The sequence below is a fragment of the Malaya genurostris genome, chromosome 2, assembly GCF_030247185.1.
Source record: "Malaya genurostris strain Urasoe2022 chromosome 2, Malgen_1.1, whole genome shotgun sequence".
Classification (NCBI taxonomy): domain Eukaryota; kingdom Metazoa; phylum Arthropoda; class Insecta; order Diptera; family Culicidae; genus Malaya; species Malaya genurostris.
In genome coordinates this window covers 343563561-343591206 of record NC_080571.1, presented here as the reverse complement: position 1 = coordinate 343591206, position 27646 = coordinate 343563561, and the positions used below count along the sequence as shown (strand labels likewise).

The following is a 27646-nucleotide window of genomic DNA, read 5'->3' as shown; positions in this document are numbered from 1 at the left end:
TGAAAGGCAGGAATGAATCCCGTACAGCATCCTGATAGTTTCTTTCAATGAGATGCAAATCCGAAATGAAATATCGAAATCAAAATTCTATATTCTGCTATTTTTATAGCCATTAGGACCGCTCATTGGTGAAAAAGCTACAAACGAAATCAGGTAAAAACAAGCCTCTCAACAAAAATTGGATCAGTTTGGATTCTATCGCCACTGCGAGCAGATGTATTTTGTGTCGTTTGCAAAGCTAGTTTCGCCTCCAACAAGAGCGATTACGTCACAGCTGCCAGTCATTTGCATTGGTGAAAAAGCAACGGTGGAGAGTATTACACAAAATCAGTCGTTCTAATGGCTCTAAAAGTTTTCTAAAGAACTATTAGGATTTGTTGTTCGCAAATCGAAGGAAAATATCCTTAGTTTAGTGCAAATCTAGAACTGTTTGATTTGATTTTTGCACTTTTCGCTGTGTGAAATTCAATGTAATCTAGATCAAGTGAAGCCTTCTTTGTTTTTGCGAAAAATGTGGAAAAGGGGAATGCTTGCATAATTCATACATTTCATCAACTAATTGATATTCGGAAGTGTTAAGGAACATGTCAGTTGTTTTCGTATTCACGACATCCAGTTATGTCTCTGACATTACCCACCCACCTTTTTTTCTACTGAGCATGTTTAATCCCCCCAAAAAGCTACCATAACATTGTTTGTCGTTAATAGTTACTCTGATTTGTTTCTTGTTATTTAATGGTGTGTTAGAATATGTTTCTCGTCGTGCTTTAGTGTAGATGCACCGTTAAAAGTGAAGGTTGCAAAATTCGCTCGATCCACTAATACGAACGATTATTTATATTCGGGAGTGTGGAAGAAGCATGTCAGTTTTATTCGTAATTTTCGTCTTCCAGGTGTGTCTGTGACATTACTCACTCGCCTTTTGTCGTGAATACGACTTACTTTACTATAGGGCGCCTTTTCAAAATTTACCGCCTGAGAAAGTGATAAGTTTTCGTTGGTGAATATCTCTTGTTGTATCTAACGTATCAACATAATTTTTACTACATGCCATCGCAAATATGAACATCAATTTATGATAACATTTCCAGTTGTATGACATAATCACAAATAATTCAAAATTAAAGGTTTCAAAAATATTTGGTATCAACAAGCATTAAAAAAGAAAACTCATGACGCTTTTATCCTACCTGTGTTCTGTGTATTTATAAAAGGTTAATACTTGATATAATTCGTTCACAGTGATGTCAAATCTACGTAAATTTCCGTGGATCTACGGATTTGGATTTGGATGTTCTACAATACACGGAAAGTGGACAACGATGGGGAACATTATCCAAAATCATCAGTTTAGCGTAAATCTAGAATAATTTTATTAGCTTTGGACACCTTTCGCAGTGCAAGACTCGCACCAAACTAGTGCAAATAAAGCCAGCATTTGACTGCTTCACGTTCGAAAAAAAAATGTCCCGAACAGTGTTTGATATCGTAGAGAATTGGCCAATTTGGTCCTTCTGAATGCCATAAATGAATCCCGTATAGCATTTTGATAGTTTTAATTGACTGAAATAAGCAAAGTTTTGCAGTCTAATAGATTCTAGTTAGATACTTTTCGCGTTTTCTCGCGGATCTCTTTTAATTGGAATTTGTGTTGTGTTTGTCTTACAAACCAGTTATCGTATGCTCGAGCCCCGACCTGGAAGAAATCGTAGTGTCAGTAGAATCGTAGCACCAGCCATGCAACTGTTCTGTACACACATTATTGCCAAGATTTCTCGATGGGTCGAAACTGCGGGGATTTATGTTTTCATCGATGAAATCTACGTTATTATCAGCGGATGACTACTGAATGACTTCCCCGCACGGAACGCCCGAAATTAGCTCTGCGCCTAATTCGTATTACTGTTTTTTAATTAGTTGATTTTAACAACAAAATTTCCAAAATAACTATAAAATTAGTTAAAATTTAGAATTTACTGTGCTGAAAAAAACTCTTATTTTTAGAGAATGTGTTTAGTTGGCGAATATTCTGGACACAAACCAGCAATATTTCAATCCAACACGAAATTCTCATTGACAACTAATTTCGTTATTAAAATCAGAAACTTTGATTCTATTTATCTATCACCGTCATTACTGAAGGACAGCAGTGTCAAAGCAAAACAATCCATTCAAAAGCTAAAAGGGACAGTCTTGTTGAAACTGCTCGCAAATTGTTTAGATGTGTTTCGCATGTGTTACGATATATCCCTATATAAATTTCTAAACCGATATGTAAAAATGACGTAAACTGTTAGTGGAAAGTGTATTTATTCAGAATTTGTGCGCAGTTGAAGCGATTGTGGGTAATAATGTTTTTACGGGAAACAGTGAAGTGAGTTTCGAATGTTGCACTCTAATTGTATACGTCAAATGATGTTTTTTTGTATCTTCTCATTCCGGGCTACGCCGTCCGGTGTACTACTTGTATTCGGTTTTTGTTTTCCGAGTGCTCAAAGTTTTCAGTGAGAGAGTCTATTTCGCGAAGTCGAATGAAGAAAACAACGATTTAGAAGTAAAATTTTCAAAAAGAAGTCTATGTTTCGCTTATGTCTTTTTCTCCAATACAACATCGTATTTATACCTGCAAATATAGAAAAGAGAACCGCGACGAAAATTTTTTCCGGTAGTAGTGTGCCATCTAGTGGCTAGTAGTCATTACGGTGTTAACGAGCGCCATATAGCTGCTAATTGCAGAAACCAATTCAACCATTTATGTTGGTTGAAAACAACGTTTTATTTCTCTAATTCAACTAAAAAATTAGTTGAATGGATATGAAGCGTGCCTTAGCTAAGAAATGACAGCACGTTTAATTGGTGAATTCAACTAAAAAAATAGCCATTTCAACAAATATTTTATTATTATTAAGAGAATTAGAATTAAAAAATCTAAATTAGCAAAAGTAAGATTTTTTTAGTTGTCTCAAAAAATAACTAACTAAAATCAGAAAATCAACTAATTTTTTCGCCAAAATGCTAATTTCGGTCTTTCCGTGCGGCTGTAGTGGCAACTCACCAAATCTGACCAAAGCTCACGGGACCGTTATGGGCTTTAATGAAAGATAGTACGCGGTTTTTAAGGCATTTTTGTTTGTACGGCTTCGAGTCCATCGTCTTACTCGTCACGAACACTTTGAGTTTTTGCTCCGCAGCTGCATATTCCTTGCCAAATCATCAGTTTTTTGAAAATTTGTCAATAAAAGTAAACTTAATCTTCACAGGAACATCTCCTTGTATAGTTGCCACACAAAATTTTTGACAGAAAGCTGTCCAATTCTTGCAGCGGTCACTTTCCGCGCCACTGAAACCTTATCACAATAAGTAATTACGGATTCTAACTGGGCACAACTTTACAATTGTGTATTGATACGAATCTATATCGGACAAATGTGAAAACACCAAACGCAATACATGGAGGAACCTCCGTGAAAAAATAGTGTTTTTAGTATCATCATGAAAATCGCGCAAGGACTGTCATCGGTTAGCTGTAGGATCACCAGCTATCTCTAAGTCCACGTTAAGGATTACAAGTCGAAAAGCAGTAGAAACGATGAATGCAAGCAGCTTCTGGGGTACCTTCGACTTACTGCTGGGCCGTGAAGCACGGAAAAACGGTGGCCAGGATGCGCTCAAGGTGGCCCACTGGGTGTCGGCGTACGCCGGTGTGCGGAAATTGCCGGGATCGACTTTCGGGTGAGTTTTTTTTTTGTACTTTGAGCCCCATTTTCCATTTCCATTGTGCATCGATACGATTCCACTAATAATAATGAGTAACGGTAGAAATGACTTGTTTTAATTGCCGGTGCGCAGGTGAGCAACCTCCACTCGATTAATAGCTGTTCGGAATAAAGATTGAAGTTATTTAATATGCGTTGTGTTTCGTCTGATTTGGTTACATCATTAGCACGATAATCGAATTGCTAGCGGGGAAATTCCAAAGGCCGCGTCGGAATCTATTTTGGATTGCTTATGTTCTGGCTGTTACGATCTTAATTTACGTAAGCCTTCATTCGAAGCACATGAACCGTATTTGATTGTGACTTGATGAAATGATTTCTGTATATCAAATTTCTTCGGGAATGACGCAGAAATGAAAACAAAAATGGTTTCTTTCTTTGATAAATTTCCTCATGCTTCACTGTCAAGCCTACAGACTGTTCGCTCTAGAAATCGGAATGGTTTCATTACGAAGCAAATTTCATATGGAAAATATTTCGAATCCTTGAGTATGCAATCCCAAGGCTTTGCGTATGATCGTTTTCTGCAACTGCAACTGTCTGGCTTGCGTTCGTATGTGAATATGGGGGGAAAAAGAAAGGTTATTGAATCGATTTTTTTCCGTTTTTTCGCAATTCCAGCTTTAATGAGTGACACAAGTGTGCCATTGTTTAGACAAGGGTGGAAAATATTTCATTCGTTCTTTGTGAGGGGTTCGGATCCGTTTTCCACTAGGCATGTGCGAATTATGCATTGGCTTTTACTGTCAATCAGCTTGTGCAAAGGCGTGAGATCTAAATTAAACGAATTACGAATTGTACTGTAGCCCCTTTGCAAAGGGTTGGCAAAGCAAATGCCAATTGAAGCGTTCTATTGAAAAGTGCGACTCACACGTTCCGCCAGGCGACCGTCATCGACACGAAACGTCAATATTATTTGTTAAAGGCTTGACGGACGGCAAGAGTTAACCTAATCATAAATTTTAGTGACAGTCGGTGTTGAACAGTCGTTTGCACCGCACGCTTATAGCTCTTGGCTCCTGGAAAATTTTTCTGTCTACCTAGAGTTTCATTGATTCAAGGTTTCAGTCTTTTAAAAGACTATCAATTAGTCAGCCTTTCTCAAGGCTATACAAAGAGTGATATTAGAGTGACTAAGAAATTAATCAGCCTTTTTTAAGGCTAGCTATTCAAAGAACTATTCTTCGAACTAATCAGTCTTTATTTAGACTACCACAAAACCAGTCTTTATCAAGACTTTTCCAAACAAGGAGTCTAATCGAAGACTAATTTAGCCTAGTTAATTTAATTCCAAATTTCATTCATTTCAAAAATGTCTGCGTCCAACCGGAAAGGCAACAAGCCTAAAGCTAAAAAAATTCAATACGGAATAAATCAAAATCCGTTATTCAACATTTTTCTAATAACATTCACGATCATCTAGAATCTGAATGTAAAAATAAAAGACAACGGACGGATTTCCCTTCCGTTGATTCTATGCCGTCTAACAATGTTTACGAGATTCTTCCTGAATCCGATTGTAGCGACATAGAAGAAAATTCTTCAAAAATTCCCAAAATGGACGCTTGTCGTTCTGGGAAGAAACATCAATCTATGCCACCAGTGACGGTGATGATTTCCGACTTCAAAGCATTCCGTACTGAGCTTTCTACTTTTCTCCCGGAAGTAAAAGTCTCATTTCAAATCGGACGGAGAGAAGAATGTCGAGTCTTGGTTGATGGATTGGAAGATTTCGATCGTCTTATTCGATATTTGTCCGAGAAACTTCATAAATTTTATTCATATGATATAAAATCAGACAGACCCTTCAAGGCTGTCTTGAAAGGCTTATCAAATGATAGCCGGTTCGGACAGTAAATGGCAACGAGCCTTTACTTTCTGACATATCAGAGACTCGGATGACTCGTATCTTTAAGATGCCTAAGTTCGACTCCTCTGGTAGAAGGTAAAAGTTTAGATACGAGAAGCCTTCTGCTTACTTAAATGACCCTTGTCACGTCTCACTTTTCCGCACTTTATTCTTCACATCCTTGCTCTTCCTTGAGTACTATGGCTCTATGATTTCATATTCTTTCTCCTCTTATAATCTCTAGTTAGTTTGATATCGTTGAAATACCGAAAAAAGTACAAATGATCAAAGTACTGATGAAAGTAAAAATGAACTAAAAGAATTGCTTGGTTTTGCCCCTTCCGAAGTAATACTTATGAAATTCCACGCTCTGGAATTTCCCATGAACTTTATCTAATACACTTTAATCGAAGTGATGTAAACAATTTGAAAACTTTAGAAAAAGTACGTTTCATATCCCACATTAAAATTCATTGGGAACATTATAAACGGCATATTCGTATTGCAAACTTAACGCAATGTCGTCGTTGCCAAGGCTTCGGCTATGGAACCAAAAATTGTCATATGGATATACGGTGTTTGTATTGTGGTAAATCGCATTCGAAAGACGTTTGTCCAATGAATGAAACCACTGATAAATTTTCATGTTCAAATTGCGATGGAAATCATAAATCCAATTATTTAAAATGTCCTGTCAGGGAAAAAACACTCGTTCGCTTAGACAAAAAGTCAAATCAACGACCTTAAATTTACAGAACATACCTGAAAATCAAAAAACAGTTACAAATGCCACGCCTAATTCTTCTAATGCAAATTGGAATTAAAACAAAAAACGGGTACGCCTGCCTTTTCGTCTTCTAACGAAAACAATTTATTGACAGGTAGATCGAACTCTTTATGATCTTCTTCTAATATCAGTTATGCTAGTGTGACAGGTAGAAATCTACCACTTAATTCTTCTGATGTAAATAATCAAAACACAGGACCGCCTTGCAGTTCATCTTCTAACGAACACAATTTATTAATAGGTAGATCGGCGAAATCGTCTTCTTCTAATGGCACACTAGCTAACAGGTGAAATCTACATACCAATATTCCATCAATGCCATTCGCTTCTTCAAATGAAGTCGATTTAGGCGATATAACTGAAATTAAAATGATCTACCTACAAGATCAACTTTTTCAAATGATCATCCGAATGAATTCGACTTCATCATTTTTTGAAACATTTCAAATCGGATGGCAATTTGCAAATAAAATTATAATGAATTTAAAATTTAACAGTGATGTTAAATAATTGTTTGAATATAACAGTAATGGTAAAATACTTAATAATCAACTCTCAGTTGGTTATTTCACAGTTTTTCATCCCAGTAATCCGACTTGTTTCTCTTCCGTGAAAAACCTCTCTACAGGGTCCGGCACTCGAAGTGTAACGAATTAAAAAGTCCATAAATTCAGTTTGGAAAATTACTTTTACTTAATTCAAAGTACAAAATGTGTAAAAATAATACAAAATTCAGAATCAATTCTCTTTTGCTCGATATGACCACCTTGTGCCTTGACTTGATGACTTGAGAGAGCGAAGGAGTTGCATCGTTTGGCCGAATGTGACTTGCAGGTATTTTGGCCCACTCGCGGAAAATAACTTTTTTCAGCGCCTCGAGACTGGTGTATCTTTTAGTTCGGAATTTGCTCTCCAAAATGGCCCAAAGAGAATAATCCATTGGATTCGCATCTGGTGAATTCGAGAGCCATTGTGTGGACGTGATGAAGTTCGGAACGTTGTTTTTCAGCCATTCTTGGTTCACTCGAGCTTTGTGAGACGGTGCCGAGTCCTGCTGAAACGTCCATGGTCTGCCACCGAAATGTTTGTCTGCCCACGGCTTCAAAGCAACCTCCAGAATACTTTCCCGATAATATGTCGCATTTACCTTGACGCCAGGCTCGATGAAAACGATTGGAGAGCGCCCATCTGCGGTACAGCGGCCCAAACCATTATCTGTTGCGGGTGCTGCCTCCTGGTGGCCAATCGATGACTCAAATTCTCGTATGAACGGTCGGTCAAGTAAACCCTATCGTTTTGAGAGTTTACGAATTGCTCAATTGGAAAAATTTTCTCGTCAGAAAATACAATGTTCGGAAATTGACCGCTTTCGGCCAAACGAAGCAACTCCTTCGCTCTCTCAAGTCATCAAGTCAAGGCAAAAGGTGGTCATATCGAGCAAAAGAGAATTGATTCTGAATTTTGTATTATTTTTACACATTTTGTACTTTGAATTAAGTAAAAGTAATTTTCCAAACTGAATTTATGGCCTTTTTAATTGGTTACACTTCGAGTGCCGGACCCTGTACAATTGATCTGGTTCTAACAGATCAAAGTCACATTTGTAGTGAACCGATTACACATGCTGACTTTGACTCAGATCATCTTCCTGTAACATTCAGACTTTCCAACGAAGCTTTAATTAATTCAATTAGTTCTATATTCAACTATCATAGAGCTAATTGGTTGGATTACAGACCTCACATTGAAAATCATGTGGATCATGAAACTATTTTAGAAAATTCTGCGGACATCGACACAGCAATTGATAATTTGAATCATTATATTATCGAAGCTAGAAATCTTTCATTTCCCAAAGCTCAAATTAAATGAAATTCTCCTATCATCGATGACAATCTTCAACTGCTCATTCGGTTGAAGAATGTTCGTCGCCGACAATATCAACGTTCTCGTGATCCTGCTATGAAAAACATAGTTAAGGATTTACAAAAAGAAATTAAACATAGATTTACTCTTTTGCGAAATGAAAATTTCGCTAAAGAAGTTGAACAAATTAAACCATATTCTAAACCTTTCTGGAAACTTTCTAAGGTTCTTAAGAAACCTCAGAAACCAATTCCTGCTCTCAAGACAGGAAATCAAATACTTCTTACAAATGGCGAAAAAGCTCAAAAACTTGCTCAGCAGTTCGAGAGTGTACACAATTTTAATTTGAAAGTCCTATTGAAAATGAAGTCTCACTGAAATATGATCATATTTCAACTCAAGTGCTATCACAAGATGACATTATTGAGACGAATTTTGATGAAATTAAATCAATTATTAGGAAACTTAAAAACATGAAGGCTCCTGGTAATGATGGAATTGTTAGTATTCTTATTAGAAATCTTCCCGATGTTGCCTTGAGACTCCTGGTTAAAATTTTCAACAAGTGTTTTTCGTTAGCTTACTTCCCAAAAAGATGAAAAAACGCTAAAGTAATTCCTATCCTCAAACCTGATAAAAACCCAGTAGAAACATCAAGTTATCGACCAATTAGTTTACTTTCTTCCATCAGTAAACTTTTTGAAAAAATTATCTTGTTGAGAATGATGTCTCATATAAATGAGAATTCAATTTTTCTACCAGAGCAGTTTGGATTTCGTCATGAACATTCAACTACTCATCAACTTGTCAGAGTAACGAACATGATAAAAGCAAATGAATCTTCTGGAGTTGCTCTTCGAGACATAGAAAAAGCATTCGACAGTGTTTGGCACAAAAGTTTAATAGCAAAAATGTCTGATTTCCAGTTTCCTATTTATTTGATCAAAATGATTCAAAATTATTTACTTGATCGTTCTTTCCAGGTTAGGTTATCTGTCAAAATGGAAAATTAAACCAAATGCAGCAAAAACGCAATTAATTATCTTTCCTCATAAGCCAAGAGCTTCTTTTCTTTACCCAAACAATAACCACATTCTCAAATTGAATGGCTTGGAATTGACATGGTCTGATCAAGCAAAGTACTTAGGTTTAACGTATGACAAAAAACTCACTTTCAAAGATCACATTGAAGGAATCCAGGCAAAGTGTAATAAATATATTAAATGTTTATATCCTCTTATAAACAGAAATTCTAAGCTCTGTCTAAAAAACAAGTTGTTAATTTATAAACAAATTTTCAGACCAGCCATGCTTTGTGCAGTACCAATTTGGTCAAGTTGTTGTTCCACCAGGAAGAAAACGCTTCAAAGGATTCAGAATAAAATTCTGAAAATGATTTTGAAGCGTCCTCCCTGGTTTAGTACAAATGAGTTACACAGACTCACAAATATAGAACCATTAGATGTAATGTCACATAATATTATAAGCAAATTCCGACAAAAATCGATGCAATCTTCAATTGAATCGATTCGCTCTCTGTATTAGTTAGTAAGTTAGTATATAAGTTCCATTTCCTCATGACACAATACTAGTAGGTTTAGAATTTTCCCTACACAAAAATCACAGAATTGCGGAAGTAAAAGATGTCTTCATGGTAATAACCAAATCATGTATATAATAGGGCTGAAAATTCACCACTTGTGGCTGAACACCCAATTTTAATCTTAATAATTTATTTTCAACTCATATACCAATAAATAATTATTTAAAAATAAATAAATTTTAGTGACGTACCGTATGAATCGTTCTTAATTCGCCCCCCTTTGTATATGCTTGGGAATTTTTGCAAGCCGTCAGCCAATGTGTTGTTAGGAATGCAATGTGACAACACTATCGCTCTATTGCGTGTTTGGAACGTTTTGATTGCACAGTAGATCCATAAATCACCGGTCTATTGTACGGGACGGAGTTAGTTCGATTAGTGTTCATTTGTAGTAGTTTATGACAGTTTAAGTTCCGTGATCTTCAGACCTTACGGCGCTGACTGTAACAGTTCGGCTGAAAAGTTCGTATCGTTTAATAGAAACACACATTTTTTGCCAAAATTCGTTTTTATTATTCAACATAATTGCCATCAGAGGCGATACAGCGATTATAGCGATCTTCCAACTTTTCGATACCATTTTTGTAGTATGATTTGTCCTTTGCCTCACAATAGGCCTCAGTTTCAGCGATTACCTCTTCATTGCTTCTAATTTTTTTTTACCAGCGAGCATTCTCTTGAGGTCTGAGAACAGGAAAAAGTCACTGGGGGCCGAATCTGGAGAATACAGTGGATGAGGGAGCAATTCGAAGCCCAATTCGTTCAATTTCAGCATGGTTTTCATCGACTTGTGACACGGTGCATTGTCTTGATGAAACAAAACTTTTTTCTTCTTCAAATGAGGCCGTTTTTTGAAATTTCGTCCTTCAAACGCTCTAATAACGCTATATAATAGTCACTGTTGATAGTTTTTCCCTTTTCAAGGTAGTCGATAAAAATTATACCATGCGAATCCCAAAATACAGACGCCATAAACTTACCGGCCGATTGTTGAGTCTTTCCACGCTTTGGGTTCGGTTCATCGCGTGCAGTCCACTGATCGTGCTGACTGTCGATTGGACTCCGGAGTGAAGTAATGGAGCCATGTTTCGTCCATTGTTATATATCGACGAAAAATATTGGTTTTATTTCGATATAACAGCTCCAAACACTGCTCAGAATCATCAATTCGTTGTTATTTTTTATCGATTGTGAGCTCACGCGGCACCCATTTTGCACAAAGCTTTCTCATATCCAAATATTCGTGAATAATATGTCCAACACGTTTCTTTGACACCTTTAGGGTGTCAGCTATCTCGATCAACTTCACTTTACGGTCATTGAAAATCATTTTGGATTTTTTCACGTTTTCATCGGTAACAGCCTCTTTTGGACGTCCACTGCGTTCATCGTCTTCGGTGCTCATATGACCAGTACGAAATTTTGCAAACCACTTACGAATTGTTGCTTCGCCCGGTGCAGAATCTGGATATCACTCATCAAGCCATTTTTTGGTATCGGCGGCACTTTTTTTCATCAAAAAGTAGTGTTTCATCAACACACGAAATTCCTTTTTTTCCATTTTTTTCACAATAACAAAAGTAGCTACACTCAAAATGCAATATCTCACAAACTAATAATCAGACAGCTGTCAAACTTATACACGTATCTTTTGAAGGAAATGTTACTAACTGGAAATGGTAGTCTTGTTATGATTATGAATTTACGACGAGCTCTTGGATTAGTTAAAAAAATATGTAAAAATGGGAAAGAAAGAGTATTGGAGCTATGTACTCTCAATCGAACCAATTTGAATTAAATAACTAATCATAATCATAATTTTCCTAGAATTACACTAATTTGTTGGAACTATTTTGCGAAAAGTATTATTCGTAAACTACTCTATTCAATTTGAATATTACCCTAGCAGTTCATCAATGGTTCAGCAGATTATGTTGAACTGCTAACGCCACCTAATGGTCCAAAATAAACCGCTGAGCAGACATGAAGTTAATACTATTTACATATGTTAAAAATACTTATGTGCACTTAGCATGAAACTATTTTGCTATTCTGAAAAGTATGAAATATTATGGTATTCTTGACTTGAGACATACTCTTCTGATCGAGATAGAAACAAGGCAAAAGTGTGAAGAATGAATTTGAATTGACTGGAAATTTCTTCGAAGTAATATAATTTTGACGCTGTTTGATTTTTGCAGTGGCGTCTCGTGACAAAATTTACGGGTTGTGCACTGCTTATGTGGTATGGATATCAGATGTATCATGTAACAGCTCGTTGTAAGTGAAAACTAAATATTGAGGATTCGATATTCGTTTACGTTTTAAAATGCAGGGAAATAACAACATACTTTTGGATGGGATTTTTGTTTATTAAATTTATTTCATATCTTCAAGACAATAAAAGAGAATTCGGCACCCTGCACGTTAAACAAATCTGTCAATGACTTCATAAATAAAACCGCTTCGACGTTGCAACTGAGACAGCAATTCGTTTGCAACTGCCAGGAGCATAAGTCACTGAAACAGTTTCCTAATAGTGCCAAACCTGACTGTGAGAACAACAAATCTCAGAGCTGAGCTGAGTTGAGTAATTTCCTCTCTTCTTGAATCGGTGCAGTCATATATTTGTTGTGAACAAAATGGCTTATTTCATATTCGGCACCATCCGACCTGCTTTCATCGATAAATAGAACTTATAAAAAAATTTGATCGTTTATGCAGTTCACTGGAGGACGAGACGTCACTGGATTTTTGCAATAGGAAGTTTACTGGGCTTATTTGGGACGTTCGTTAAAATTCTTGATTTTAATTAGTTTAAATTTAAGGAACATTTTCACCTATATTCTCAATATTATTTCAGTACTAGATGGATGACGTCGGTTTTTTCATGCATTGATTCTAAGGTGATGTGGGTTTCCTTGCTCGGTACGTATTCTCTAAAAATATTTTTGTTGGTGTAGTAAAATCCGTTTGTTTAAAACTTGAACGTATTCACAAATGTTCGCAAAACTTCTTTATATTCAGTTAGTTTAGAGTGAGCACTTGGAAGGTATTTTAAGTTGTCCTGAATTCTACTTTCTCTTTGTTTATCAAATTCATCGTACGAATTACGATGTCTGCAAATAATTATTATTAATTCCATATTTTAGTTTGAATTTTATCGAGTCCTGGTAATTTGATCACAAAATGTTGGAGGTAGGAATTATCACTCCAAAATACATTTCTATTATCAATCAAAAGCATGGAATTATCTAAGGATCCTGTCATCAATCGCTCAGGTGAATTCTCCGCGAATCTCGATGAAAGGACACGAGTGCCATGTAATAGTTCGCTACCAGATTTATCAAAACCCTTAAGAGTGCTATAGTTAATACATTTTTCGACATCCAAAATAGTAAAAACTCGATTCAGGTCAGCTCGATTTTTTCCATCTTGATATCCGTTGTAGCAAAGCACACGCACTGAGTGGCCTGTCAAAGCCATCAAAATTGCGATCATTCGAATAATCAACGTTTTGCTTTCTCCCGGAGGAATCTCCGAAAAATGTTTAGAAACTCCCCTTTTTGGGTCGTCTAACATCCTCAGAATGCATAAAATCTGGGAACCGTGCAATTCGTGAGGTTCTGTCGGATTTGAGAATTTTACCGTTTTAGGTGTTGAAGTAAATCACAAAGCTGCGAGTCCAGCAAAGATTTTTGGGAGCTTGACCTTCGTAAATTTAGCATCCCAAGAATTGAAATGAAGAATGTTCGTTGTTTTCAATTTCACTGCTATTCAAGCGACTCTGCTTTCCTTTTCCAAAGACATGCACTGCTGAAACTGTTCTAAATATTATTGGAATGCTTCGCACATTGAATTCTTATCATTGAAGCTATTAAACTTATCGAAATCGACAAACGCCAAATTTTAATCGTTTCCGATTACGAAGTCGCTTGTAGATTTACTTTCATTGACTAGTTTAACTATTGGTTCAATATAAGTAGTGGAAAAACAACTCCGGTTTCTCGATCGTCACTCTCGCCAGCAGATCATCATCGATCAACATTAGACGTGCAGTTTTATTTCCACGGTTTCCACTGTAAAATGGGCGGAAAAGTTTAGTTCACTGATTTTTCCTCCGGTTGGCTTTTTCTTCTTGATGAATTCGTTGCCAACCGAGGATCGAAATTTTCGCACTTGTTTCAAGGTTAAATCAGAAGATCGTCAGACACTTGTTTCATTCCTATTTCCATCATCGGTCAGACTCAGACTATGAAAACTCTTCGCAACTAATTTTGTGGTTGAAATCATAAAAATTGCCGCTGTCTAACTGTCACCATAACTGCTTTAAGGCAGCACAAAGAAAGCAAAAATTAAATTGGTTTTATTAACAAGATTATTGATCAAAAACTCATGAGAAGTGTCAAAGCAAAACAATCCATTAAAAAGCTAAAAAGGACAGTCTTGTTGAAACTGCTTGTAAATTGTATTCATGTTTTTTCACATGTGTTATGATATATACATATTTAAATTTTCAAACCGATATCTAAAAATGCCGTAAACTCTTAGTAAAGTGTTTTTTTTGTGTAGAATTTGTACACAATTGATATGAATGTAAATAACAATGTTTTTCACGTCAAAATGAGTTTCGTGTTCTTTACTCCAATTGTATATGTAAAACGAAAGTCGTTGTATCTTTCAACATGACAACTTTGCAGCTGGCTTTAGTTTATTTAGCAGAAAACTGCATCGAAACAAGAGGAAAGGTATGTTTTCTTCTGTTCACAACGTAGTTTTGGATCTAGAAAATAAGACCCATCACAGTTTGCGTAGAATAGTAGTAGTAGGCGGTTGCTTTTCTCTGTAACTCCATGTTGTTTTCGCTCGGGCCACGCCTTCCGGAGTACTTTTTGTATTTGGTTTTTGCTTTCTGAGTGCCTAAAGTTTTCAGTGAGAGAGTCACTGTCGCACAATTGAATGAAGAAAATAGTGATTTTGAATAAAAATAGTTACCTGCCTGAGTTTCATTTTCGTTTATGTCTTTTCCGTAAATACAGCACGTTAAGTTGCTACGGTATTTAATCCTGCCATAATAGTAAGGACAATCGCAAATGCAATTTTTTTCGATAATAGTGTGCCATTTAGTGATTAGTAGTCAATACAGTATGAACAATTTTTGGTGACAGCTGCAGATGACAGAATCTAATGTGGGCTGCTATAATTAAATAAAAATTTGACATTTCTCCAATTTCACCATTCACCGACGAAATCTTTAGTCTGTAAGATCGGTTGTATTCAAGATTGATTTCGTCGTGTATCGTCTACTGTTCTGATATTATAATATTTTATGTTTCATTATATAATTAACAAAAAAACAAAGTGATATAAAAACAATAAAATGGTAATCCCTTGTGCAATATATGACTATGGATAAGTGCGTTTATTTAAACATTTTTTTCTGTTATTCTGTGATATATACTGAGAAATTATTAAATGTTGTGTTGAGATCAATATTTTTATTTTGCTATTATCAGTAGAAATATTGTATTAAATATATTAACTGTCGACATAAGTTCAAATAAAAAAAAAATGTGGATATCAATAACGACTTTAGTTATCTCGTTTTAATCACTAAAATTAATACCAAAATCAACAAATATTATTGCTAAAATCAACTAATAATATCAATTGAAATCAATAAAAATATTTTTAAATTTAGGAACACCTTCTGTTGAATTCAACTATTCATTTTGGTTGAAAACAATATTTTATTTTGCTACGCCAACTGAAAAAATAGTTCAATGAAAATGGAGTGTGTCTTAGCTAAAAAATGACAGCCCGTTGAATTGATGCCATCTGCCATTTCAACTATGGTTCTAGCATTTTTAAACGAATAAGAGTTAACAAATTCAAATTAACAAATTGTTGACTTCTGATAAGTCTAAGTCGCTAAGATACAGCGGACAAAAAAAAAAAGAAAAGCGAAAATAACCCCTAAATAGAAAATTAAACATAGCTTCACTGAACAAATCAAACCATGAACCTAAAACTTTCTAAGGCTCAAAGAGGGAAATCAAATACTCCCTGCAAACGGTGGATAAAGTCAAAGTGGATAACTGTTTTAATTCTGTAAGTCCTATTGAAATCTCACACCAATGGGAATTAATAGGACAATGAGCTGTTTCAACATTTTTGACTTGTTGAATAGAAGATATCATAAAAATTGTTACTCATAATTAGGCTAGTAATATTTCTCGGTTTTTCCCGATGAAACGCGACTCTCGATTTTCCTGGTCACTGGTCACCCTGGTTAAAAAGCCAAGAAGAAAGATCAAAAGTGTAAAAAATGGGCTCCACATGAATTAAAACACGGAAGAAAATCGGGCGTATTTTAGGAATCCTAAACGGAAAATACCACAAGTTGATCTGGACAACCATCAACATCGAATGCAAAACCAGTGTTGCCACATACGCAGATTTATATCGGAACTTACAGAATTAACGCTGCAAATATTTATGGACCCGCAGTTTTTTTTTCAAGGATTTCACTTTTTTTCAAATGTTGAATGTACATTTTTGAATTTTACATCTTTCGCCCATGTGACTCTCATTTATTTTCGACCTCCACTGAAGTTGTTTGATTGCATAAACTTCTAAAAACCGGCTTTCAAATTTAACCTGGCAACCCTGATGTGAACGGCATGTGGCATTTGTACTCAAATTAGTGTGAATGCAAAAAGTTTCTGTCAAAATATTTAACACTAGAGTCTCAAAATTTATTCGAAATACAAGCAATTATGAATTAACATGTACAAAACAATCCAACATGCTTCAGTTAATTGAATTTTATGAAATGTACATTACGGAATTGTTTGGTTTCATAGAACCTAGTTAAGATCCAAGAATTATCTAGAATAAAGAAATCGGTATATGAACGTGTGACTGGTGATGTTCTCGTAGTACTATATATAGAGAATTGACTTAATGTGATAATGTCTGTGGAAGTTCTAGTCCATCCAAAACCTGCTTGGAGTAGAGGTCTCTTCAGGTCTACCAACGAAACCGATAACATGAGCGAGTTTCTTTTTGGTGGTCCATACTCGCGGTATCACATTCAGTTAATTGGATCATTGTGATGAGTTATGAGGAAGTGGCCTTAAGATCTACCAGCGTAACCGAGTGAATGATCAAGAGTCTTGTGCATGGTCCATGCTCGTGATACCCCGTTCAAATCATTTGCTTATTGTGACTATTCTAGGTCTTCCAAAAACCACCTAGAGTTCAGACCTTAGGATCTACCAGCATAACAAATTGCAATAACGAACTTATTGATCACGGTCTATACTCGTGATTCCACTTGCAATTAAGAGGTTTATTTTTAGATGGTCTGGATCACCCTAAAATTACCTGAAGTTCAGGCCTTAAAGTCAACCAACACAAGGAACTGCTCTAATGAACCGGCGATTCCGGTTGTAGCTTAGCTTCCGGTTCGCTGGCGCCTCGACGACCCAGGGTTCTACGTCACAAACTACTCGGCTAATCCCCGACGATGGATCTAGCCTACACCGACAGAAAAGTTTCCCGACGATGGAAGTTTACCCGGGACCGACGTTACCGAAATCCGTGAATCGGTCCAGTGATTCCGGTTGGAGGATGGCTTCCGATTCACTGACGCCCCGGCGATCCATACCGGAGTTACGTCGCAATCTACTCATCCAATCTCCGTCGAAGGATCTACGAGTTTCTCCCGACACCGAATCTCGTGTTTTGCCACAAGGGAAAATCGAATGAGTGCCGAGGTCGATCGTGTGATTCCGGTTGGAGCGTAGCTTCCGGTTTACTGGCGACCCGACGACTCAACTTCGATGCTGTGGCTTCTACTCGGCTACTCCCCGGCGAAGGATCTAGCCTACACCGGCGATGGAAGTTCTCCCGTAACCGTCGCTTCCGATACCCGTGAACGAATCGATCGGCAGGATGCCTGGGTCACTCCCATGATTCCGGTTGGAGGATGGCTTCCGGTTCACTAATCCCCGGCAAAGGATTTACACTATATCGACGGAGAGTTCTCCGACAACGGAAAAACTCCCGAACCGACGCTTGATCGCTGATCCCTCTTTAGCGACCGGCGATGTTTGTTCTGCGCTCTAAATCCGCTGCAAGATGCCCGCAATCTGGGAGGTCGTGGTCGACACTGCGTTCCAGTGCTCCTCACTGTGGCACATCTTCTGGACTAGGTTCTCTGGTGTAGTTTCTCTGCCACATACATCCATTAGACCATTCCTTTGTGTCTCTAAGCGGGAACAGTCAAACAGGACGTGTTCTGTCGTCTCAAGCTCATTTGGGCAGCCAGGGCAAGCAGGAGATACCGCGTGGCCGAACCTGTGGAGGTACCACCTAAAACAACCGTGACATGTGAGGAACTGCGTCAGACCAAAGTTTACTTCGCCGTGGGATCTGTCGAATCGACTCTTGGATTGAGCCACCTGCCCTTGGTTGAGCTGTCCCATTTCCTTTGCCACTCGCGTAGGGAGGCTGCGTTTGGTAGTCCTACGGGAGTTCCTGTCCTCCTTGATTTGACAGTCTACGACATGTCGATGGATCAAAAGGGCCAGGATCAGACGGGTTACCTCCGTCGTTCATGAAGCAATGTTCTTCTGCTTTGGCTTTACCTTCATCTCTGCTTTTCAACCGCTCGCTTGCTGAGCACGATTTTCCAGCAAAATGGAAAGAAGCTTCAATAGTTCCTGTTCACAAAACTGGAAACGTGCACGACGTCACCAATTATAGAGGAATTTCTATTCTAAGCTGTTTACCAAAAGTATTCGAACGCATGATGTTGGATGTTCTTTACCCATCAGTAAAGCACTCTCGGATTCATTTCACGTTACTTCGGGTGTAACGGAGCCAAGGGAGCCATCTCGGACCACTTCTTTTCGTGTTATTCGTGAACGATCTTTACGCAGTGAATTGTTGTCATTTAAAGTAATGTATTCTGACGACCTCAAAATTTAACGCATCATTAGAAGCCTTGTGGGTTGCTGTTCTCTACAAATGGATTGGTTTGACAGAAACGGCAAGACAGTAAACGTTAAGAAATGTAATGCGATAACTTTCTCACCGGTACAGTCTCCAATTATATTCGAATACTCATTGATGATGGCTTCAGTTGAGCGAGTTTCGTCTATTAGGGACTTGGGCAAGCTTTGTTGCATCTAACAGTTTTCAAGCGTTACTGCGAAGGCCTGTGCAGTTTTGGGACTAATCAAACGAAACACTCAAAATTTCAACGACGTGTATTGCCTCAAGACAGTTTACATCACATATGAGAAAAAGGGCATTCGAGTTTCTCGGAAATTTCTCAACCGATTTTTACAAACTAAGATGCAAATGAAAGGTCGTCAAATTCTTCAAAAAATCCTCGAAAAATCGATTCAGATCCGACTTCCGAATTTTTCGGTTTTACAGAGCGATTATAAAAAAAATTCTATTTCATGAGAATTTTTTCACAAGCTATGGCGAAACGAGATGCTCACTCATTTTTATAAAACTTTCCGCTAAATTCATTTAGTTTGTAGATCTTGTTAGTTAGTGAATATATAAAACTATTTTCGGACTACTAGACCGCGGTTTCCGCTTCCTAAAGCAGCGATAATATTAAAGAAAATTTCCAAACACGGAACTCACTTCGATTTCTCAGTAACAATCAAGTGAAATAAGTGAAAAACTTTCATCTCATATTTTTGAAGACTTTTATTGCTTGTCGGGTATGTTTTGAAGTTTTTAATCGTTAATTAAACAAGTGGCAAGTGAACATTACTAGTTATGAAGTCATCCAGCATTCAATGGTAGTGTAATTGTGTGAAATAGTGATCATGGTTTGAGACGAATCGATTAGTAGATATTCAGAACCATGAAGAACTGTAAATCTTGAGACAAAATTGAACAGTGAATTTATTTTAATTGAAAAAAAAACGATCACCGAATTATTTCTTTTGCTAAGAATTATTTCTTTTGCTTAGCAAATTATGTGCGAATTTTGCATTAAAGAATAATTGAACAGGTCGAAAGACTTTAAGTTCTGCATTGCGTCTGTATAGATTGTCCGCAAATTCCTTATGAATTTCTGGAACATTTGATTCTGGAAGGTGTGGAAAAAGTTTACGTCTTCTCAATAAAAAACATTCGGCATCATACAGCTCAGTTAATAACAGTTTCAACTTGACACGTTCCATGAGTTCTTCGAACTTAATTCCATAACCAAAATTGCTTATCAGACGCAATCCGAGCAACGGCACACGATCATGTTGGAAGTTTCTTATGTTTACGCAGCTTCTTAGTAGTTGGTATCATTTTTCCAAAACACGATCCAAAAGCACTTTCTCAAACCGAATCTGATCCAGCAGAGCTTTCTTTGCCTGTTCAAAACTGCGTGTTTCATCCAATAATTCCGGCTTCTCGATCATTATTTCTGCCTTTAGATCATCATCCATAGACATCTGGCAGCCTTCGTTAATAATTGTTATCTTACCAGATTCCGAGCTTAAGCAGGCGGAAAACCCGAGTTCGTTAGGTTTTCTGCTAATCTGATTTTTCCTGATATATTCTTTACCATCCGATGAACGAAACTCTCCCACGTGCTGAAGAGTGCAGTCTAACCACTTCAGGGCTGTGTTCAATTCAGAAAAGTCCGTTTCCGGTGTAATAATAATTGGTGGAAGAAGTTCAGTTCTTTTTTTCACACCGCATTCGGCATCATACAATTTAGTTGCGATTTCTCGAAGTTCCACAGAACATATCTGTTTGTCGATAACTGTTTTACACACGATCTGATAATCAATCTGACTGTACTTTTGCAGAATTTTCTTCAAATTAATACAGTCCGTGACTAACTGACAATTGGCTTTCGATACTATATTTTTAAGAGTTCCTCGGAATTCTGTTCGTAGTTGGTTTCGACTTACTAAAAGACCATCGGAAAGCACTTTCTCAACGCGCAGCCGATCCAGCAGAACTTTCTTTGCCTGTTCAAAATTGCGTGTTTGATCCAATAATTCCGGCTTCGCGATCATTATTTCTGCTTTTAGATCATCGTCCACCAACATCTGACAGCCTTCGTTAATAAATGTTATCTTCATCGATTCTATGCTTACGCAGGCAGAAAACCCGAGTTCGTTGGCCTGTCCGGTGCTGTAGTCTTTTCTGATATATTCTTCGCCATCCGGTGATCGAAACTCTCTCACATATCTTAAAGTGAAGGTCGAAGGATGCAAACGACAGTCCATTGAACCATCGAACGAATCTTCGTGGGTTTGTAAATTATTTTGTCTGTTCCGATTCGGGTTAAATGTTAACTGATCGTTCAATTGATCCTTCGCCGGGGTGTCGTATTCTCGTTTACTTGGTCTAACGCTCATCGGTTCCATAGTGAGTTAGTTTCCTGTGAACATTCATACGAAATTTTATCATGAAAGGTTTGGTTTTATTTTTTGGTTGAATCTTACCTCGAGATAAGCTTTCTTTATCGTATGAAATCCACGTGATCTAGTTGTAATCAGTTTTAGGATATTTTTCACTGCAACATCCACGAGTTGTGTTGATTTTACAGACAATTTTGCCTAGCTTCAAACCTCAGCACTTCTCGATAGCAAGTAAGTTGAAAAAATGTCTGAATTGACGATGATGTTTATCGTTTCTGAATTTTTCGAAACGTCTAGCTAAGGCAAGCCCTAGATCTGTATACATCCTTTCGCGAGGTTTGAAATGGTAAAACTGTAATTGAAAACGTAATCTTCGCATGAGATTTAAAAAAAAAATCGTAAATTGTGCTACTAAGCCAAAGGAATGCAAGTTGAATTTTTCTTTTGTCATCAAGATAATGAATGACACTTTTCTGTTTACCTCGTAGATTTAAAGTTCTGTTCACACAAAGTTACCTTTTAGGCTTGAAATGTCATCCACACAAAGTTTCCTAAACTGTTCCCTTGTGTGGAAAGTCTAAGCACGATCCTAATCTTTTCACAATTCCAAACTTAAGCCTTGATCTTGCTAAAACATTCCTCTTGGAAACTGCAGATTAGAATATTTTTTTACAGCGCTACAAGAACTAAACTTAAAATTTCGCTTCTTCCCGAACACCGATTGAACCTTTGCACTGCTTGGATTTCGAGTGACTTCTCTTAATGTCAAACGCGGTCGTTGTTTAAATACTTTTGCTCTGATAAAATTTCAAATTAAACTTTTTATCTATCGATGAAACCATTTTTCATTAACTCTAATCATATCTAGTATAGTGAGAAATTGTAAGAAGATCCATACAAAATCAGTTCTAACCCACCTGGTGGGGTGATGATGCCTTTCTCGTATTATTCATTTTATCTCAAACATTTTTGTGGTATTCTACAAGAAACTTTCAAATCATTTTTGAATAATACCTACCCAATCGGGTATAATGAAGTTTTTGTAAAATGTAAAAGAAGTCCAATCCGGATGAAATGAGTACCGTTTCGGAATTTTTGATTACCTTTTCCGGTACTTCCGGGGGGAACTGAGAATAACCGATCTAGCCGAAGTCGGTTCGTTTGGACAGTAACTAACAGCACTTACAAATTGGAAACAGCTAAATTGATTGCATAGCGTTTCTGTACGAGAAAAGCAAAAGGGGCTTATAGATTGCTTTCGATGATAAAATTTGGGATCTGCTTCCCAGTAAGGCTTTGAATATTTAAGCTGCAATTCTGGGAAGGTATTACGAATCGCTTCCCGAGCAAAGTCAAACATCAAAATGATAACGAATCGAAATCTGACTATGATTATGAATTTGATTTCAGCTTATCAGTGTTTCGTCTGATATCATATTCGCTTTTCAAAAACGAAACTTACGAGGCAAAATGAACGCATTAAAAATTGAACTGCTTTCAAAAAGCGACAGAATAATGCAAAGGTGAATTTCAATGAAAGAATTATTCTTTCACTCTTCTATTTCCAGGATGACCTGTTGTTCATGAATGCGAAATTGATATGTTGGAGTCTCCTGCTTCTTCCGCTTGCGGTAACAAGCTTAGTATTTTGCTTGGAGATTTCTCGATCGCACTATAATGAACACGATGACAACGACAGCCAAATTCGAAATGAATGGCTTCTGTGCCGGTGCTATGCATTTTATATAGCAAATCTGCAGAAAGTTTACTACAAACTACAACTAGTTGAGAAATGGGCCGTATACAGTACAGTGAAGTAAAATTTCGCATAATTCTTTGGGTATAAAATTATGGTTCTAAATGGCACCTTAACGAATTTTGATGTCGATTATTTCATTTCGGATTTCAATATTTTAGTAAAAGATACTGTCAAAATGCTGTACGGGATTAATTTCTGGCATCCCAGAAGAGCCAAATTGTATAATTTTCTAAGATAATAAAGACTGATCGGATATAAACGATTTTAACCTCTGTTGCGAATTTAGAACTGAATTTAGAATTTAGAATTTAGAAAATTGCAAGAAACTGATCAAATTATCTTATATTTGCACTACACTGATAATTTTAATTTTCGATTTACAAAGAAGCAATCTTTATGGTTCTTTAGGTAACATTTAGAGCCATTAGAAAGACTGATTTTGCAATGTTCCACATTGTTGTCCATTTACCGTTGTATTTTGCTCCAATGCAAACGACCATCAACAGGATGATGTAATCGATCTTCTTCGAAAGAAAAACTGGCTCTGCGACCGGAGCGTTTGAGGTTTTGCACAACGCTAAAGGTCTGCTCTTATTACTAGCGACTGCTCCACCTGACGACCGAAGTCCAAATGAAAGCATTGACGACTGCTCCACCTGACGATTGACGTCCAAATGAAAGCACGACCTAAGCGTTTGAGGCTTTATACCACGCAAAAGGCCTGCTTTCATTGCCATCTGCGTTTGAGGTTATTAGCCACGCAGAAGGGGCACTCTCCGAAGCTGCTGGTTGAAATAATCATTCCCACGACGTCCGCTTCCATCAACCCGTGCACAACTCGACAGCTCCCATAAATCGAGAATATAAGTAAAAGTTTTGGTTCTCTGTTCCACAATGGCATCGTAAATGGAATAACATTTGGAAATAACGTATCTGTTTTTCGACAATCTGCGCTTTAAATTTTTATATTTAAATAAGTAAAATAAATTTTGTCAGCATTTCTTAACAATAATAAAATAATTATGGTGATAAGTTACTATGGTTAAGTATAAGTATAATTTTTCTCTTTCATCAATAGAAGGTTTAAAAGTAGTTCATCACCTTTCAATGAACAATAAACGTGAAGTAATTTATACCACTGAATCTTGTACAACAATACTACTAATTTGTAAACCAAGATTAAATCCATGGTTCTCTTATCTTTATCCGGGTCGTTAGAAGATCATCCAATGATAACAAATGCTCCTATAAATGGCTACTAACTATTTGCGTGTTCATTGATACAACTGAATACCTTAGGTACTCTTTAGTCACACACCACATTTAAAAAAACACTTCATTTCTAACTCTATCAATTACTATTAATATTTATTTTCAAGGATGGCTTTTATCGTATCAAAGAAAGCTCACTCGCAACTCTTCCACGATTGAATCAGTGCCATCAAAGAGAATCGGAAATCATCGCAACAACAAAAAACCGGCATGGCTCATTTAACATAGAATAGACACTAGTGCGAGAGCGAATTTCTCTCGGTGAATCGTCTGAGAATCAACGGCTAGCACGCTGCTGTGGGGATTCCCTCTAAAGCAACCAACGGTCGCTTATTCTCGTTTCGCGATCCGATTCTGTATGGGCAGTGGATAATTGCGATAGAATCATTTTACTATTGCCGCTTATTCTAACTATGTGAATATAACCTTTGAATAATTTGTGTCTATGAAAATGTATGTGAATGCTCCACACAAGGGTTTTTAAATATTGCAACCTAGTATGAGAATCATCAAGTCGAATCATCGCACAGTGGTTCGAATCAATAAAAACGTGGACATAAATCAGTAGCTGCCAAACCGTTCTTTTAATGCATATAGTTGCTTTGAAGAAATTATTTACAAATATATACCGCGTATTTTCATCCTATCATTAATTGTTCATGGCCTACTTTGACAAAAAATGTAACCATAACTTTTTTTTCTGAAGAGATTTTTTCTGAAGAGATAGACATTTTTTCTTCTACAAAGTTTTAGAACTATTAAAAATAATTTACTTTGTTAAATATACCAAAAGTCTAGGTCACACCGTTTCGGATATACAAAGCGTTTTTATGGCAACCCCCTTAAAATCAGTTTTTTTTTCATAAATTGTTTCGAGTTATTTTGTTATGCATACTTTGTTTGGAATAATTGTAGAATTTATAAAATCGCATATTTTTGTTGAAGGTAGTGCATAGGTTTGTTTATTCTTGGCAAAGTTATGCAACATTTTACCTTTTTTTTACCTAGGATAAAACCTTGCACCGAAGCGAAATATGCAACTTTATGCAGCTGATTTTTACAAAATTTGTAGGAAAAGATGTGCCCAATATCATACAAAAAAATCTAAGTGGAACTCGGTGGAACTTTTTTTTAGGTCTTTTCAAAGTTTGTTTTAATTACTGAATTATGGCAACCCCCTTAAAACTAGTTTTTTAGTCATAACTTGTTTCGAGTTATTTTTTTATGCATACTTCGTTCGGAATAATTATAGAAAATATAAAATTTCATAATTTTGTAGAAGCTAATGCATAAGTTTATTCTTTTCTGGAAAATTTATGCATAATTTTACCTTTTCTACCTAGGAAACCTTGTGACGAAGCGAAATATGCAACTTAATGCAGCAAACTTTAATAATACTTATAGGCCAACATGTACCTTATCCAATTTATTTTCTAATGAGAATATCTTGAGTACTCTTCGTGTGACTCATTTTCACTATGGCCATGCTGAAACCATGAATGGTTAAGAAACAGAGGGCGCCACGCGTCTGCTATTTCTGTAACTCACTTTTGCAGTGAGCGTCGCCCGATCAACATCTCGTCTTAAAAATCGTGTTGCTTCGCGATAACTCAATTTATTTACACGTTTAAACGTGAAATCTCTTCGTAAAGGTTTGTACTTTAACAATACTTTATCATATTTTGACTAGAAAACATTTTTCCATTTTTTAAATATGTGTTGAAGTTTTGATAATTTTTCGGATTTTCAATAATTAAAACTAAATTTGAAAAGGCCTAAAATTGCATCTAGTTCCACTTAGATTTATTCTAGTATTGTCAATTGTAAAAAGTAACAAAATAAAAATCGCAACAATTTGCTTAAGTTGCGTGTGCAAGCATGAACTTGTTTATGCGTGTTTACGCGCGTCCAGACTGGTAGTCGGAAATAGGATAGAAATATCTTTTATATATTTGCATACGTGCATAGCATGTATAGTAATAATCCATGGGGTATTTCACACAAAGCCTTTTTTCAACAGCCTGTAAAATATAACAAAGATACAAAAATTCGTCCAAGGCATGAAATGTACGGTTTTTTCTTAGTTTTCAAATAAGTGATTCCTTAAAACAACCTTTATAGTTTATAGAAATAAAAAAGTAATATATAAATAAACAAATAAAAAAATCCAAACTTGAGCCTAATTTCTTTTGTTTTTGTTGAAAAAAGATACCTTAGGGGTTTAACTCAATCTTGGCAAAGTTTCAGAGTGAGCAAATTTTTTTTCGGAGCAGTGCATTTTTCAATCACGACCCGCACGCGCGGAATGAATGTAAAAAAGCTAAAATTATGCATAAATTTTCCAGAAAAGAATAAACTTATGCATTAGCTTCTACAAAATTATGAAATTTTATATTTTCTACAATTATTTCAAACGAAGTATGCATAAAAAAATTACTCGAAACAAGTTATGACTAAAAAACTAGTTTTAAGGGGGTTGCCATAATTCAGTAACTAAAACTAACTTTGGAATGGCATAAAAAAAGTTCCATCGAGTTCCACTTAGAATTTTTTTATAGTATTGAGCATATCTTTTCCTATAAATTTTGTAAAAATCAGCTGCATAAAGTTGCATATTTCGCTTCGGTGCAAGGTTTTATCCTAGGTACAAAAAGGTAAAATGTTGCATAACTTTGCCAGGAAAGAACAAACCTATGCACTACCTTCAACAAAAATATGCGATTTTATAAATTCTACAATTATTCCAAACAAAGTATACATAACAAAATAACTCGAAACAATTTATGAAAAAAAACTGATTTTAAGGGGGTTGCCATAAAAACGCTTTGTATATCCGAAACGGTGCGACCTAGACTTTTGGTATATTTGACAAAGTAAATTATTTTTAATAGTTCTAAAACTTTGTAGAAGAAAAAAAATGTCTATCTCTTTAGAAAAAAAAGTTATGGTTACATTTTTTGTCAAAGTAGGCCATGAACAATTAATGATAGGATAAAAATACGCGGTATATATTTGTAAATAATTTCTTCAAAGCAACTATATGCATTAAAAGAACGGTTTGGCAGCTACTGATTTATGTCCACGTTTTTATTGATTCGAACCACTGTGCATCGATTCGATTTTCTGCGATAATTGTCAACTTGCGATTCTCTCTTGGTAAATTCCACACAGCGGCGATCATTATCAGACTGAAATTTGTTTTAAGGGCCATGAAATACTCAGAATATGAAGTGGAGCGAAGAAATGTAGAAAAATTCTCTCGAGGTTCATGCATTGAGAGACTCGAATTCTTGTAGCACCTTCTACCGGATTGAAAATGTTGTATACAATAT

At 36.4% G+C, this 27646-nt stretch overlaps 2 protein-coding genes across 4 annotated transcripts in view; one reads left to right on the top strand and one right to left on the bottom strand.

Annotated features, from left to right (window-relative positions):
- The first annotated feature begins 3485 nt into the window (after positions 1-3485).
- The window catches only part of LOC131431891 (uncharacterized), a 161907-nt gene continuing 137746 nt past the window's right edge, over positions 3486-27646 (top strand). Inside the window, exon 1 of one of the 3 annotated variants that reach the window (XM_058597839.1) lies at positions 3486-3732. In XM_058597839.1, coding sequence (XP_058453822.1) covers positions 3590-3732 — 143 coding nt within the window. In that variant the 5' untranslated portion in view covers positions 3486-3589. The remainder of the gene's footprint in view (positions 3733-27646) is intronic. The other 2 variants (XM_058597840.1, XM_058597841.1) reach the window with 2 other exon arrangements.
- Positions 19853-21604, bottom strand: LOC131431894 (uncharacterized). Its single transcript, XM_058597845.1, has 2 exons — positions 21368-21604; positions 19853-21303 (listed from the first exon to the last, which is right to left on the bottom strand). The coding sequence occupies exon 2, from the start codon at positions 21287-21289 to the stop codon at positions 20213-20215; it is 1077 nt and encodes a 358-aa protein (XP_058453828.1). The 5' UTR covers positions 21290-21303; positions 21368-21604; the 3' UTR covers positions 19853-20212.